Source organism: Vipera berus (genome assembly GCF_964194415.1).
Source record: "Vipera berus genome assembly, chromosome: 1".
NCBI classification, from domain to species: Eukaryota; Metazoa; Chordata; class Lepidosauria; order Squamata; family Viperidae; genus Vipera; species Vipera berus.
The window spans coordinates 145,962,375-145,977,531 of NC_138202.1; the positions used below are offsets into that span (position 1 = coordinate 145,962,375).

General features: G+C 37.1%; 1 protein-coding gene across 1 annotated transcript in view; it reads left to right on the plus strand.

Moving 5' to 3' along the window:
- Positions 1-15,157, plus strand: part of KIF5C (kinesin family member 5C) — a 102,717-nt gene that overhangs the window by 41,059 nt on the left and 46,501 nt on the right. The window contains exons 5-7 of the mRNA XM_081325165.1: positions 5,483-5,531; positions 9,451-9,506; positions 13,717-13,804. Of these exons, the coding sequence (XP_081181291.1) occupies positions 5,483-5,531; positions 9,451-9,506; positions 13,717-13,804 (193 nt within the window). The remainder of the gene's footprint in view (positions 1-5,482; positions 5,532-9,450; positions 9,507-13,716; positions 13,805-15,157) is intronic.

Consider the following 15,157-nt stretch of genomic DNA (forward strand, 5'->3'; position numbering starts at 1 on the left):
TTTTCCTCAAGGGTAAAAGTGACAGATTTAGTTTTTCTCTCAAGCTTTTTAAACAATAACTTTTAAAAATGGACTTACAATTTTGGGAGAACTTTAAATTCAGTTTGCTTAAAGTTTTCATATGATTTCTTGTCATTCTTATACATACTGATATGTAGCTCTTCCTTAATTACTTGAAAAAGAAACCTTAATTAAATTAGGTTCTGTGGTGGGAACGTTCTCTTAGAACAGGGGTCAGCAACCTGAAACAGTGAAAGAACCACTTGGAACCGGTTCCCTCACAAAAGGAAAAACTGGGAGCCGCAAAAAATGTGTGCACATGCGCGTACATGCACACATGCGCAGAACAGGGTTTGACTGAAGAGTGGAGCCAAGGCAAGATATGCACCTACCCTGCATATTTGAATTGGTTGAACTTTTTTAGTCCCACTTTTTTTTTGGACTGCACATGGCAGAGGACTGGGAGCCGCAGGAGACGGCTGAAAGAGCCGTATGCGGCTCCAGAGCCGCGGGTTGCAGACCTGTGTCTTAGAAGAACTATAGGGCTTCCATATTGATATCAACACTTCAATATAAATCAGTATTTTGTCCACATAGTTGTCAAAAAAATGATGTATTACATATATAAAAATCTTAGGCTATTAGGTACATAGTTTCATGCTGGATGAAAGGGGTGGAGGTTTTAGATAAAATGATTACATTAGCTTGCTAGTTATAAATTTCTGATGACAAGACACCTCTGGCAGAAACCCAAAAGTCAAGTAAAAGTGATGATAGTAGACTTATAAGCAAACTTAAAATGCAAGCACTTTGGAGAAATTCCAAGTTAGACTAGGAATCAATAATTATTCATGCTTGTTAATAATTTATACAGAAAGAAGTACAACTGTATAATAATTTATGCAGTTTTTTAAAGAACACAGTGAGATTGTTTTCCAGTCTGAGGCCAACAGGTTTTTTTTCCTAGATCTGATAAAATTTATGAGCATTTATTCACTCCCTGTTTTGTTTTTTAAATACAAGCCAACTGAGCTAGACTCTCAAAGTACAATTATGTGCATGTTTACTTATGAGTAAGTGTCACTAAACACAATAAATTTATTTTCAATAAACCATGGAGTAATGAGCGAAATTCTCATATAATTCCTCCTTCATTCTGCAAAATTTTTCCCAGTTTGCTTTGTATCCATCCCTCTGAAGCTTTGCACGGGTTCGCCACAGGGCTGTGTGCTTAGCCCCTACCTGTACTCACTGTACACATCCACTGCGATCGTTAATTTTGCAGATGATACCACCGTAGTGGGTCTTATTACAGGTGGAGATAAAACAGCATACAGGGGGGAGGTACAAAAACTATCCTTATGTTGTCTAGAGAACAACTTGCACCTGAACATTGGCAAAACAAAGAAGGTGGTGCTAGACTTCAGGAGGAAAAGAGAGGAACCTGCCTCACTTTACATCGGGGGGGGGGATGTGTGGAGAAAGTTTCCTCCTTTAAATTCCTGGGAGTCTACCTCTGTGAAGAGCTTACCTGAAAAGTCAGTACAACCCAGGTGGCCAGAAAGGCCCAACAGAGACACCACTTCCTCAGGGACTAGTGGAAGAACAGGGTAGAACAACGGCTAATGACCTTCTTTTACCGGTCTACTATAGAGTGCCTTCTTGCACTGTATTGTGGTTTGGTATGCTGGCCTGACAGCCGCGGATAGGAAAATATTACAGAGGGTGGTGAGCACAGCACAAAACATCGTGGGCTGTCCCCTGACACCACTGGATGACATCGCCAGGGCTCGCTGCCTTGCAAGAGTGAGGAAAATTCTCAGGGATGATTCACACCCTGGTCGGTACCTCTTTACTCTCCTACCATCAGGTAGGAGATACAGGAGTATAGCCAGCCGTACCAACAGGCTGAAGAACAGCTTCTATCCATGGGCTGTCAGGCTCTTGAACGGGAAATAACTTTATGTATGATTGACTTGCGAGGCTGGTGTATTGTGCAATTAGCTCAAATGGTGTAACAAGATGGTGAGTTTGTTGTCACTGTGAGTTGTGGTGGGGGCACGAAGGGAGGCTCAGCCAATCTCAATGTATACATGGCTGTACTTTGACGGGTCGGACACGACTTCGCAGCTAACAACAACAACAACTTTGACAATAAAGGTTCATTCATTCATACTGGTTGCAAATTATATTTTCTAAGTTGGAAAGAAGCTTTTAAATGACAGTTGTGATCTTTCAAGGTATTCTCAATGCAGTCTCACAATCTTTGTTTGGGGAGATTGACTATTGGAAGATTGTCTGTTTTTATTTGTTGGGTTGTTTTATTGAGCTTGCATATTGGAAGATCTCTTAAAAGATTTCTTCCAAAATATTTATTGTGGGCGTAGGACTTTGAAATATAGAACTAATGTTTTATTTCCAATTTTGGGGTGTTTTTTTTAAAACCCTCTTTTTGCAGTTCCATTCTTGCAGATCTTTCTATATTGAAGTGTTGAATTCTCCTTATCTCATTTAGTAGTATTCTAAATGTTATTGTTGTAGGACACTGTGCCCCTTGTCATGGTTGAACCTCCTTTTACCAGAATGGGATAGCTCGCCATGGCCAACTCACTGCTGCCAGTTCACTATAGTCAACTCACCATGGCCAGCTTGCCATGGGACAATTCAACTATTTTATTTAATTATTTAAAATAATAAAAAAATATTTTAATATTTGTCATTCCCATTTCATTTTGTCCCTCCTTTTGCATCCTTTCTTTAATGATTCTATTTCACTATTTCTTCAATATTATATAACTTTCGTCCTGCGGCGAGTTGACTGTGGTGAGTTGGCCATGGTGCATTGGCTATGGTGAGTTGTCCTAGACCAAGGTTCTTCAAACTTGGCCCTTTTATGACTTGTGGACTTCAACTCCCAGAATTTATCAGCCAGGCATGCTGGCTGAGGAATTCTGGGAGTTGAAGTCCACAAGTCATAAAAGGGCCAGGTTTGAAGACCCCTATCCTAGACCCACTCTTATTGCTGTCCTCATAGCTCCCTAGCCTTTAACTGCCCTCTTCTTAAAATCCTTTCAGTTGATAAGCAAAACAGTCAATAATAATCCTCTCTTGATCCCAAATCTGCTTACGGCTCAAAATTAACAGGCTCTGTTGCTCAAGTCTTCCATTTTGATTGTTCCTAATTCCAGTTACATTGGGGAACTTCTTGTTGAATGATGGGAAACATATTGTGCATGTTTAAAGACACCCTTTGTATTGCTGTGCCTTTTTTTTGCTGTAGTCCTGAGTCCTACAGCAGAAGGAACTATTTAATATGGTAAAGCCCTGATGTATATTGATCCAGTCTTAGGACAATGAACATTTTTTCTGGTGGAACATCCTGTACCTTTTGATGCATGCATAATGTAAAGGAACATAGAGATGAGATCTTTTCCCAAGAGCGTTAAAAAAGTACTTGTGGAGTCAGCCTTTGCTATAATTGCCACCCACAATATATGCAATATAGCTCCAAATAATCTCCATAGACTATACATGTCCTTCCTTGCTCACTGACAGGCAAAAGTCTGAGTTCTTAGTATGCCTTTTCCCCCTCTTCCTTGTAGTGAGACACTGTGAATTTTATAAGAGGAATATATACGGTACTTAATGCTGCATTTAGCTTGCGTATTGTTGGATGCCGCCCAGAGTTGCTTTTGGTGAGATGGGCTGTTATAAAAATTTGATAGATAAATAAATAAAATGTATGGTTTGAACTCTTACCAAGTCAATCCTATTAAGATTTGCAATCTCCTTTAAAAATAATAATTTCACCAGTTATTCCTTTCTGAAGCTTTAATTTTATCTCATAATTCTTTTCTGCTACCTATATACCACTGAAGCTATTATTTTAAAAGGAGACAAAGCTTTGGCAATGTTACAGATAATTTATTAAATCCTTTATATAGCCAACTAGGATAATGCTTTTTTTTTTTAAAAAAGCCTCCCATTTCAATTTTACCCTTAATCAAATTCAGATCAAAATGTAATGAGTATATCCAATCTTAGTTGGATCATATGCCAGAATATATTATGATATAAATCTGCTGTTTGCGATTAGATCAGCTCCTGTCTTTCACAAAGGAACCATTGAAGGGTTATTGGTAGTGAATTCAATCCTTTTCTTGTCCCTACTTTATTTATTTAAAACACTTATATAGCCACCAATCTTTATATATGTTGTCTCTAATTATGCTAAAAATATGAATCCTGGGTATATTCATGCTAGGAATAGAAAGTAATCGAACTCCAGGATAAATGTAAAAAAGTGACTGTTTAACAAGCTAAGCTTTCGTCGGGCCACTGCCAACCTCATCAGAGTGAAATGCCAGGGTGTGAAAGTCTGCTTATAAAGCCAGCCGTTTCAGCGCTCTGCTCATGGAGTGTGTCACTGGTCCACCAGCCCTGGTCGATCGTATTTCTTCTAATTGCCTCGCCTCAGTCTGTGTGTTTTTGGATTTGGACGTCCTTGCCTCTCTCGTCGTTGCCTCCCCTGCCTGCTTTAGCCATGTCCAGATGTATGTTGTTGCCAAGTCATCCTCTAGTTCCTCTTGTCCTATAGCCAGGGTTTTTTTTGTCATAGAACGCTCAGAACGGAGTTCCGGCACCTTTTTTTGGATGGAACCTTGTAGGGTAGGCAAGACGGGTTGTATGACATGTGTGAGTTCCGGCACCTTTTTCTTTTACAAAAAAAGCACTGCCTATAGCCATCCTCTGAATCCAAAAACACGCAGACTGAGGCGAGGCAATTAGAAGAAATATGATCGACCAGGGCCAGTAGACCAGTGACAAGCTCGATGAGCAGAGCGCTGAAATGGCCGGCTTTATAAGCAGACTTTCACACCCTGGCGTTTTACTCTGATGACGTCGGCAGTGGCCTGACAAATGTTTAGCTTATTAAACAGTCATTTTTTACATTTATCATGGAGTTCGATTACTTTGTATTCCTAGCGCACATACACACACACACACATATGTATGTATGTGTATATGTATGTGTGTGTGTATAATTAATGATATAATTAATTATATTATTAATATATAGCTAGATATGATATATAATTATATCTAGCTACTGTATGTCCAAAGGACACCAAACTTTCCAAAGTTACTGGAAACAGTACTGTGATTAATCAGCCTGGATAGTGGCTTTTAGTTGTTACAGCCTTAATATTTTAATGTCCATAACAGCAGAAGAAAAGAGATTGAAAGTAGGACATAAGGTGATGCCTCTTCTATTCTGGCCCATTAAAGAAACATGTTGGTCTATGGAGATGGCATATCCTAATGCCCAGAAGCAATCAACAAAAACTTTTCCTCCGTGCTTTCTCTTAGTTTGAGTGAAACTGCTGAGTAAATATATCCCCTATGTTTTCAAGGAAACTTTAACAATCTATTCTCTTCTTTTTCAAATGAATTTGTAATATTGGCATGCTTTCATATTTAGGTTTCCTACTTTGAGATTTACCTGGACAAAATAAGAGATTTATTGGATGGTAAGTAAAGCAGGATTTTATTATTTTAATGCATCTATTAATAGTTATCTGTGGTAGTTTATTTTGTTTTGTTTTCTAAAATCTGTCCTTAGCCCTCTGTTAAATCTGTCCCTTCTCACAAAAATTGCCATTTCTCCCATATTGAACATTTTAGGATTATTTTAATCACTAAACTCTGGAGACCCTCTTTAAAATGGGCGGTCAGAATTCAGAAAACAGGGTTGCTTGGATGCTTGTGCCTTTCATTGGGATCATCAGAAACTATTACTGAAAAAGAAAGAATTCTTTAAAAAAAGAATTAGAGATAGATGACATTTGTATCTAGAATTAATATCCAATCCTTAATATTACAATTAATATAAAATTACATGTATGATATATTCATATCCTCAACCAACTAACACCCCATGAGTTTCCCTATACATTTGTTCCTTAAACAAAGCGCAGATCACGAATCCTTGTCCTTGTCCATAATTCTTCTTCTATAGATGTACGATGACTTCCCGCCCCACATACATACATATCTCAATGACTTGGCTAAAAAAAAGAACAACCTGTGATACAGATCTATTACATATCCCAAATTTTGCCCATTGTCACCTCTTGAATCTCTCATTAGGAGTTCTGTGCTAAGTGCATGTAATCTAATTCTCCTAAGATTCTACCTTCCCCCTTTAATGTTAAGGAGAATACTATAAGCATAAATAGCATGCTTTCCCTTGTCAAATGCAGGTTTTCACTTCCATATCTTTCTCGTTCTTTTGCAGGAGCCATTCTCAAGGATATATTTCTCATCCACAGTGTCTGTCATTCTGTCATTCTCCCAGTCTCCTTTTCATATTTGTCTTTAGTGTAATTCCACAGTCTTTTGCAATACTCTATAATGTAATTAATTCTATTCTACTTGAAGCAGTTTCCATATCCCCACTTTTTTCTAAAAACTTTCTGTTCCTTCTGTCAGTCTACTTTTGTTTCCCTTTCTGTCCACTTTCCCTAGGATCACTCACAGTGCTACCAAAATGTCTCAAACTAAGAATGTGTGCTCAACTTGTAGTTTCACTAATTCTCTCAATCATTCATCATAATCAACAAAAATGATATCTGTCTATCTAAAGCAGACATGTCAAACACAAGGCCCGGGGGCCAGATCCGGCCCGCAAAGTGGTTTCATGCGTCCCTCGAAGCCATCCTGGAAACAGTGAGGGAACGGCCCCCACTGCCTTGGCCCTGGACCAGAGACCCTCCTTCTGCCAGAGACCCTCAGATCTGTCCCACTCCTGCCCAGGCCCCCATAGGCACCCTTGATGCGAATGATGTAGAGCGGGCCATGCCCACCCAGTAGGCCATACGCACTCTAGCCACACCCACCCAGTAGGCCACACCCACCCAGGCCACATCCACCCGGCCCCCTGAGGGCAACCGCAATGCTGATGCGGCCCTCAATGAAATTGAGTTTGACACCCCTGATCTAAAGTATCTATCTCTATCTGTCTGTGTCTATCTATATCTATCTATCTATCTATCTACTGATCTACGTACCTACCTAATCTATCATGTTTCTATCCTTCATATACATATAGACTTACATTTAAATTGTGTATTTGAAAGAGCTAAGCCATTTTAAGTAGATAGTCCTCAATAATCCTGATCTCCAAACGGTCCAATAATGTGCTGTCTTACTTCATTCTCACCCATCCAGTCATGTGATCTAGCAGAATAACTTTTTCCTATTGACCATTTTTATTCAGAGTGTAGTATTGTTTTCCTGCGCATTCATATTTGCTTTTTCCATTATAATTTCCTGGAGTTTTACATGCATTTATTTACTTATTTTTTTATTTACATCTCGCTGCAATCTATGAATCTTAGCAGCTTCCATAGAATATAATATAGCAAAAAAAAAAACAATCTATGGTTCGACAAGAGACAGCCTAGACATCAAAGAATAGTGTTCCTGTTGCCTGCCAGAAAGCTGTGAAATTCCCCAAGTGCTCTTTAGAAACCATTTGCAACCATGAGAACAAATAAAAATACAACAAATAACTAAAAAAAGCAAAGCCCACACATGATTGGGAGATCCATCTGGATAAACACTTTGGCGATGGGGAAATATCCCAGTCCATGGATTTCTATTGGCATCCATAGTGGATGTCAACATTTCTTATGTTCTGTCACATATTTTAGCCTTTTAGCCTTTTCATTCATAATTAAACTTACATCGTCACTTCTGTGTTTTATCCAGTCCACATCACAAGATCAGATTAGCTTTGTACAAAGCTATTCTCTCCCTCCACTTTCTCTTAATTCTACAATTTTATATCTTATCATTCATTTCCTTCAATATATTTTTAACAGACACTCCCTTTAACAAACATCCATGCATATATTTACTTTCTTTCTTCCATACATTTTTGCAGATTGAGTAGTTTACAATACATCAGATAGTCTGAATATCAGGGTAATTGTCTGTTCCAGTGGAGGGAGATGATCAGTTATCAAGCTTGGTTATGAAGTCCTTGTTAAGAAGACCCCCTCCAAATTGTAATCTTCCATATCTGCTACTTGTCCCCTGATGGATCAATAGATATTGACCTCTGCCACCCTGCTTGGCTTTGGTCAATTAAGATTTTCACATAACACTTTTTTGTAAGATAGAGAATATGTAGACTAAGTTGCCAACCTTAATGAAATCCTTACCATGTGCTATATTCCTATTTAATGATAAGTTAGTTTTGGGCTATTATGTCAGAAATGTTCAGCTAGATTCCAGTTTTGCAGTGGAAACTATGATCTTTAATCTAAAAAAATCTCTTTTCTATATATTGCTACTTTATTATTGAGAGTGATCTCCATAATTGTTTTGCTTTAAATGGATTACTTTCAGAAGCATTTTACAGCTTTATATAATTATCAGCCAGGAGTTGTGGCAGCCATTTAAAAGGAATGCAATGGCATAGTTAATTTGTTTTCCCCCCTATTTTAAATCCCAGTTCTTTGTTCAAGAAGATTCCTGATCTCATATGAATAGCAAAATGCTGTGTTCTTTCAATTTCCAGTTTTGCATTCTGTTTTATGGATTTTTTTTTAAAAAAATGATTGTTTTCCAGGACATCCATTTGGAAAAGCTTGACTTAACTATTTTCTAGAAATCATTATTTCATCCATATTTTCTATTTGCCTGATGTAGCAAGCCTTGGTTTAACATATTGGCAGATTTCTCAGAGGGCAGACATACAAGTGATGATATTTGCGCTGAGAATGAAACATCTGAATAGGATCTAATAGGCACTTAATACAAAAAAAGACCACAACATTATTTTTGTTTGCACTGTGCCTGGAATTCCTGTAACCCTATCTATAGTATCCTGGCATCATTCCAATCAATAGTGGAACTGGTCTGTATCTTGTTTTTGCCTTATATGTGATATGCAATTCTGTATGCATCATAACAAATAAAGCTTATGGCCGTTTGACACTTACCTTAATTTGTTTGTATTTCATGTTTCTGAGCCTTTCCATGTTCCTTAATGTCCGGCCTGGCATGATAGCGTTAATTGGGGTCCCAGTTTGTTTTCACTATTGTTTTTATTATTTTTATTGTTCATCTGTATACCTTCCTTCCTCTGTACACCGCCCCGAGTCCCTCGGGAGAAGGGCGGTTTATAAAAACTAATAAATAAATAAATAAAATAAATAAATATGCAAAATATTACTTATTAAATCATTCCAGTTGTTATTTTGTACCTAAAGCAGCTAATAGGGTAAAGCCCATTTGGTTTGAAATATGCAAATCCTAGATGAAAACACTTATTGGTGATTTCTTATGTGGAACTGTTTGAACTATAATACATTCAGATTTTCTTGCCAGTCATCCAATTTATATGCATCATTAAGTGATGGTCCTTTATGTTTCTTACAGTTTCAAAAACAAATCTTGCAGTACATGAAGACAAGAACAGAGTCCCATATGTCAAGGTAAAAGCACTTCTACCCATAAAAGGAAAAAAAAACCATTTCAAATGCACTTTGAATTAGTTTGTGATCACATTTACTTTCTTTTTAAAATACGTGTGTCATCTTTCTGCAAATACAACCAAGGTGACTTAACACTAAGAACTCAAGGTAGCCATTGAAACAAATAGTAAAATATGCTCAGGGTTGAATAGATTAAGAAATCCTAAATAAGAGAAGCCAAAGCCATAACATGAATAATTCCATAATAAAATTGCCAAAACAATAGTTGCAGTATTATACAAAATAATGTAAATGGAAAAGCATAGTAATTAAGTTTAGGGATGTCTGTCTCTTAAAGGTTAAGTATAATTTTTTACTAGTAGAATATTTCTGTTTCTCTGAATGTCTCTAACAATGCATCAATACGTCATACTGATTCCGGATGAAGGGAAAGAGTAGTTTGTTTTTAATCAACTGGAAAATCTATACTTTAATTTTGTTAACCTCCTAACAGCTCACAAAAGCATGCTAGATTTTCAAGGTCTTATTAGCTAGATTAATGTAAAGGGAAAAGGGTGTTAGGCTATAGAATCCTTGGAATTACTTATTTTATTTTAGCATCCCATTTATCGATAAGTTTGTTAGAGCAAGGATTATTTGATCTTCTTGCTGTTACTTTCTACCCTGGGATGGGAGGAAAGGAGAGATATTACAGCCCTGTAATATTTTGCAAACTACAAACTTCCTTCCTAGGTGCCATTATTCCTTTTGTATAAAAAGTTGTTTGTCTGAAGTATTAATGGACTATGAACAAGTACTCTGTATTGTAGCTTCAAAGGTCTTCGTTTTGATGAAATCTTCAAATGAAGTACTTTCTTGAAACTGCCTCCTAAGCAACATGGTTCCTTTGCAATATTTCTTCAGTGCATACCTTACTGAATTTCTACAGAAGTTTTTTTTAGCCTCTGTATACAGTTTATTGAATTTCTACAAAAATCCTTTGTCATTATTTCTTCGTGAGTCTGCTTTGTAGACCTCTGCAGAGCTCATGCTTGGAAAAAAAAGCTGAGGAAAATGTTTTTATCCTTCTACCAAGAGGAATCCCAGGTTAGTCACCTCTGGTAGGGCTTATCCCACTGCACGCACTGGAGGTGGCCAACCCAACACCCCAGAGTATCTCCATGTTGAACTATTTCCAAGGGTTAGCAAGCAGTTGAAAAAAGACAGTGATGTGATATGACTTGTTCTTTTGTGCTTCTGACATTCTCTCCTTTGTTGACCAGTGGATAAAAGAGGCCAGCAGTGCAGAAAAACTCCTTTCACACTGCTGGGCTCTCGCAATAACTCACTAGTACCGTAGGTCAGTGGTTGTGAAAAGTCATCAGTGTGGAAAAGCTACTTTCATACCAGTCACCTTCTCCTGATTCTAAAGCTACCCAGCCCTAAGCCCTTCAGCCTGTTGAGTTCTTCGATGAAGCAAATCAGTTTGCTTTAATTGTTTCATCAAAATTATTACTTAAGTGTTACTGGACATAATTAAGGGTTTTTTCTTTATTTTATTTTTTCCAGCATGTCGCCAAATGTTCTTTGAGATTAATTTTTCAGGATCCATAGTGCCCTTTATCTTAAAGCATTTTCTGAAACAAAAAGTATTTTTTAAATTAAAACAATTCTATTGGAAGTTAAAATGATAGAATTGTATCAAAAGATTATTGAGTTAGTTTAGTCTGGCATGGCATTCAAGAATAATTCATCCATTGTACAGTGAGGTTTGTAAAGTAAAGTGCTTAGCAGGATTATTTGAATTGCCAATAAATAAGAAGAATCTGAACTGCCTACTTAGGAAAGCTGCAATAGGTCCTTCTTTTTATTCTTTACCTAATTCATGTTTACCTGTTTGCACATAATCTCATATTTGACAGATAATTAAGAGCAGATAACCTGAAATAGCAACTTGTCTCCCAAGTCATAAAGTATTTTAATGTCAAACTGTCCCCATCTATACTCTTGAGACAGAGTTTGATGTGTAAAATCATACTCCAAAACCTGTGGTGTCTTATTTAGCAAAGTTTCTATCATTCTTGAGAAATTTGCCTATCTGTCATGAAGAAGGCTTCCATCACACAAGCTCCCCCCATTTCCTAACCCTTCCCACACCTCCTTGGCATCCTCATGCACCCTCCCCAACCTGCACCACACCTCTCAAGCACTCTTGCACTATCCCCAACCTGTCCAAATTATCAGTGTAAGTCAAGGATTACCTATATTATTTAAAATAAATTTTATTCTTTTTAAAATAAGAGAAAAAGAGAAACAAAACACAGAGACGCTAATGGGCTAATGCCTCCTTAAGTAACACCAGCTGCCTGCAATTAGTGCAGGTTCGAGTCCCACCAGGCTCAAGGTTGACTCAGCCTTCCATCCTTCCGAGGTAGGTAAAATGAGGACCCAGATTGTTGGGGGCAATTAAGCTGACTTTGTAATAATGCGGGCTTGGGGGTATGTGAAAGCCCTAATAAGCAGGCATATACATAGAATGAAGGCTACTGCTAAGCTTGTAAGCCGTCCTGAGTCTTCGGAGAAGGGCGGGATATAAATGGAATTAAAATAAATAAATAAATTATCAAAAAATATACATAACAATTACTTAAAAAGTGAAAAAACCAAACTACGTGTTTTTGCAACGATAAACAGTTACAATTGTATATATATAATTACCTAATGATCTATCTATCTATCTATCTATCTATCTATCTATCTATCTATCTATCCATTGACACTCTTGCTATAGAAGTGAAGACACTCTCCCATTGTGTTAGCAATATAGAAACCTCTAATTCTTTACATCACTCAATTCTTCACATGTGCATATAAAATTGATTTATACATAACAAATAACTTTAGTAACTAAGAGTAGGTTTTTAGTTTTTTTAAAAATAACCAGTTCTGTCTGGGATATCTTGAGAAGCTGAAAAGGCTGCTGGTCCAAATGATATTGTTAACAAATGTAACTATTTCCACTAAGTTACATCTAATAGATATTTGCCTCTTAATGCAGCATATGCTACAAATTAATCCCTATCATCTATCATTTGGTCCAAATTCAGTATTCCTGCTTTCATCCAATTTTTCCAGGTCACCATCTTTCCCCCATTTTTTAAAGATCTGGCTAAGCTTAAGAGTGATTTAAAACAGATGCAACCAAAAAATATATGCTTAGATATGAAGATAGATTGCAAACCCATGAGACTGAAATTCAACCTAGTGACCTTTTGGATAAATGAACTCCTTTTTTTAGAATTATAGTTGTGGAGGAAAAAATCTACATGTGAATGGTATTGAAAATCCCCCAAGTTAGTCCAACCTGGATGCATTTATGGAGGGAGTACCTGTATTTGCTTTTGACTAAATGTGTTTGCTGAGATATTTTCTTCATTTTTCTTCCATAATATTCTCATCAAAATTGTGTGGATAATAGTTCCTTTATCCAAAACTTTTTTTTTGTTTTTTAATAGTCTCATTTTGTTAATCATTCCTTTGAAATTAATTAGTACCATTAATGCAGGCATGTCAAACTCGCAACGTCACGTGATGTTGTGCGACGTATCGCAACTTTTTCCCCATTGCCGGCAATGGGGTGGGTGTGGTTTCGGCATGATACATCCGACCTGCGGGCCGGCAGTTTGAATTGCCTGCATTAATGCATAATGAATATAATGCAAATCATAGGATTTCCCCCCGTTTTTTAGTAGGATAAGCTTCAACATATGTTAGAACCATGCATAAATACCCAAAACAAACTAGAGATGCACAGTGTGCATATAAATCGGATATAAAATATAGTTTCCCAATCACATGATGAAATAGTATTCATTCTCTTGAATGGTGAGAGCCTAAAGTATGCTGTAAGATGGGTCTACAAAAGAATCCGTGGATGCAGGATTAGTTATCCACACAGCTAGGAATTGTTTATCAAGGTCCATACCCGCACGAATCTCTGTGGGCAATCATGTCAATTTTGCAGATTGGTTATAGGTTAATTCTGAGCAATGAAGATATTGGCCATATACTGTACATGGTCCTCTTATATATTTCTGCAGCTGTTTCTGAAGATTTGAGTTCTTTTTTATATAGGCTTATAAATTGAGTTTTTGAGAAGCTGCAATTACTGGTTTAGGTTTGTTTCCAGTGAACATTTTGCCTAAAAAAATGTTGAATTTCACATTTCTAGGGCTGCACAGAGAGATTTGTCTCTAGTCCTGAAGAAGTTATGGATGTCATTGATGAAGGGAAAACAAACCGTCATGTAGCTGTTACCAGTAAGCATTCCTACATTTCTAAGTTGGCAGTTACATTCTAAAAACATAATTTCAATTACTCTCATGCTGAAATTAACAATAATTTTACAATAGTCAAGAAAATATACGTTTTCTTCATCAAATTCATTAGCATCTTCAAGTTTTAACTCTGTAAGAGCAATTAAATAGATTACTAGTTATGTGACTTGAAAGTTTTTTTTTTAAATGATGAGTGACATTTTGAAGCTTAAGAATGTTGGTCTTTGGATTTTAAAATACTTACTGAACAAAGTGCACTGCAGATCCTTGCTTCAAGTGGAGATCAGCATTTTGTTTTAAAATAAACGTTTCATGGAATGTAGCCTTTATTGCTGAGCAACCAGGAATATTAAACCTCAGTAATTGTTTTCAAGGTCAAATATTTAAAAATGTATGGCCATTATTTTCTGAACAGTTAAGTAAGCAATATTCCACAGTTGTATTGGCAAAAGCATTTCTTGCAATGATTAGTGGATGCAACTGTATAAGTGCACTTGATTATAAATCATTGTAATGTTTTACAATTTAGAATGATGATAAAACATTCTAGGTTTTTTTGGAAGTTTTTAACAAGCATGTAAATAGAAGACCCAAAGGTAGAAATGTATAATCAAGTATGCCAGGCTTGAAGGGGTCTCCCTAATACTCGTTGGCTGGCTACTGTAAAGGATGACACTGGAATGAACATGGTGGATCTGAAGGAGGCAGTGTGAGACAGAAGGGCATGTAGAGTGCTGATCCATAGAGGGACCAAAGGTTGTACATGACTGAATAAATGACAAGTTGAATCATTCCTCCCTCTGGGTACTTTGATTCGGACATAGCCTATGTGTGGAGGTGAAATGACTGTAAAATTAGATTCCCTTACTGCCATCAGGCCTCCATTATAAACCAGTTTCTCATTTCTACATCAGATCTTTGGAGGAACCAAAACAGGATTGAAGGGGAAATCTGCATCCTGGCTCTGGCTAATTAAAGAAAGGGAAAAACAAAACTTAGGGAGTTGATAGGTTAGCCATGCTGAATCAGGTGTTATTTATTTATTTATTATTTAAACTTGTATACCGCCCTATTCCCGTAGGACTCAGGGCGGTTTACAGGGAAAAATTAAAAATACATACATACAAAGTTAAAATCGATTAAAACTAAAATTAAATTAAGTCCCTGAATTTAAACTAAAACCCCATTAATAAATAATTAAAACCCCTCAGTCTGGGCCAGACAGCTCAAAAAGCCAAGTTTTCAAATCCCTGAGAAATGAGTGAAGGTCGGGGGCAGTCCTAAGCTCCGTGGGAAGATGGTTCCAAAGGGCCGGCGCGCCCACAGAGAACGCCC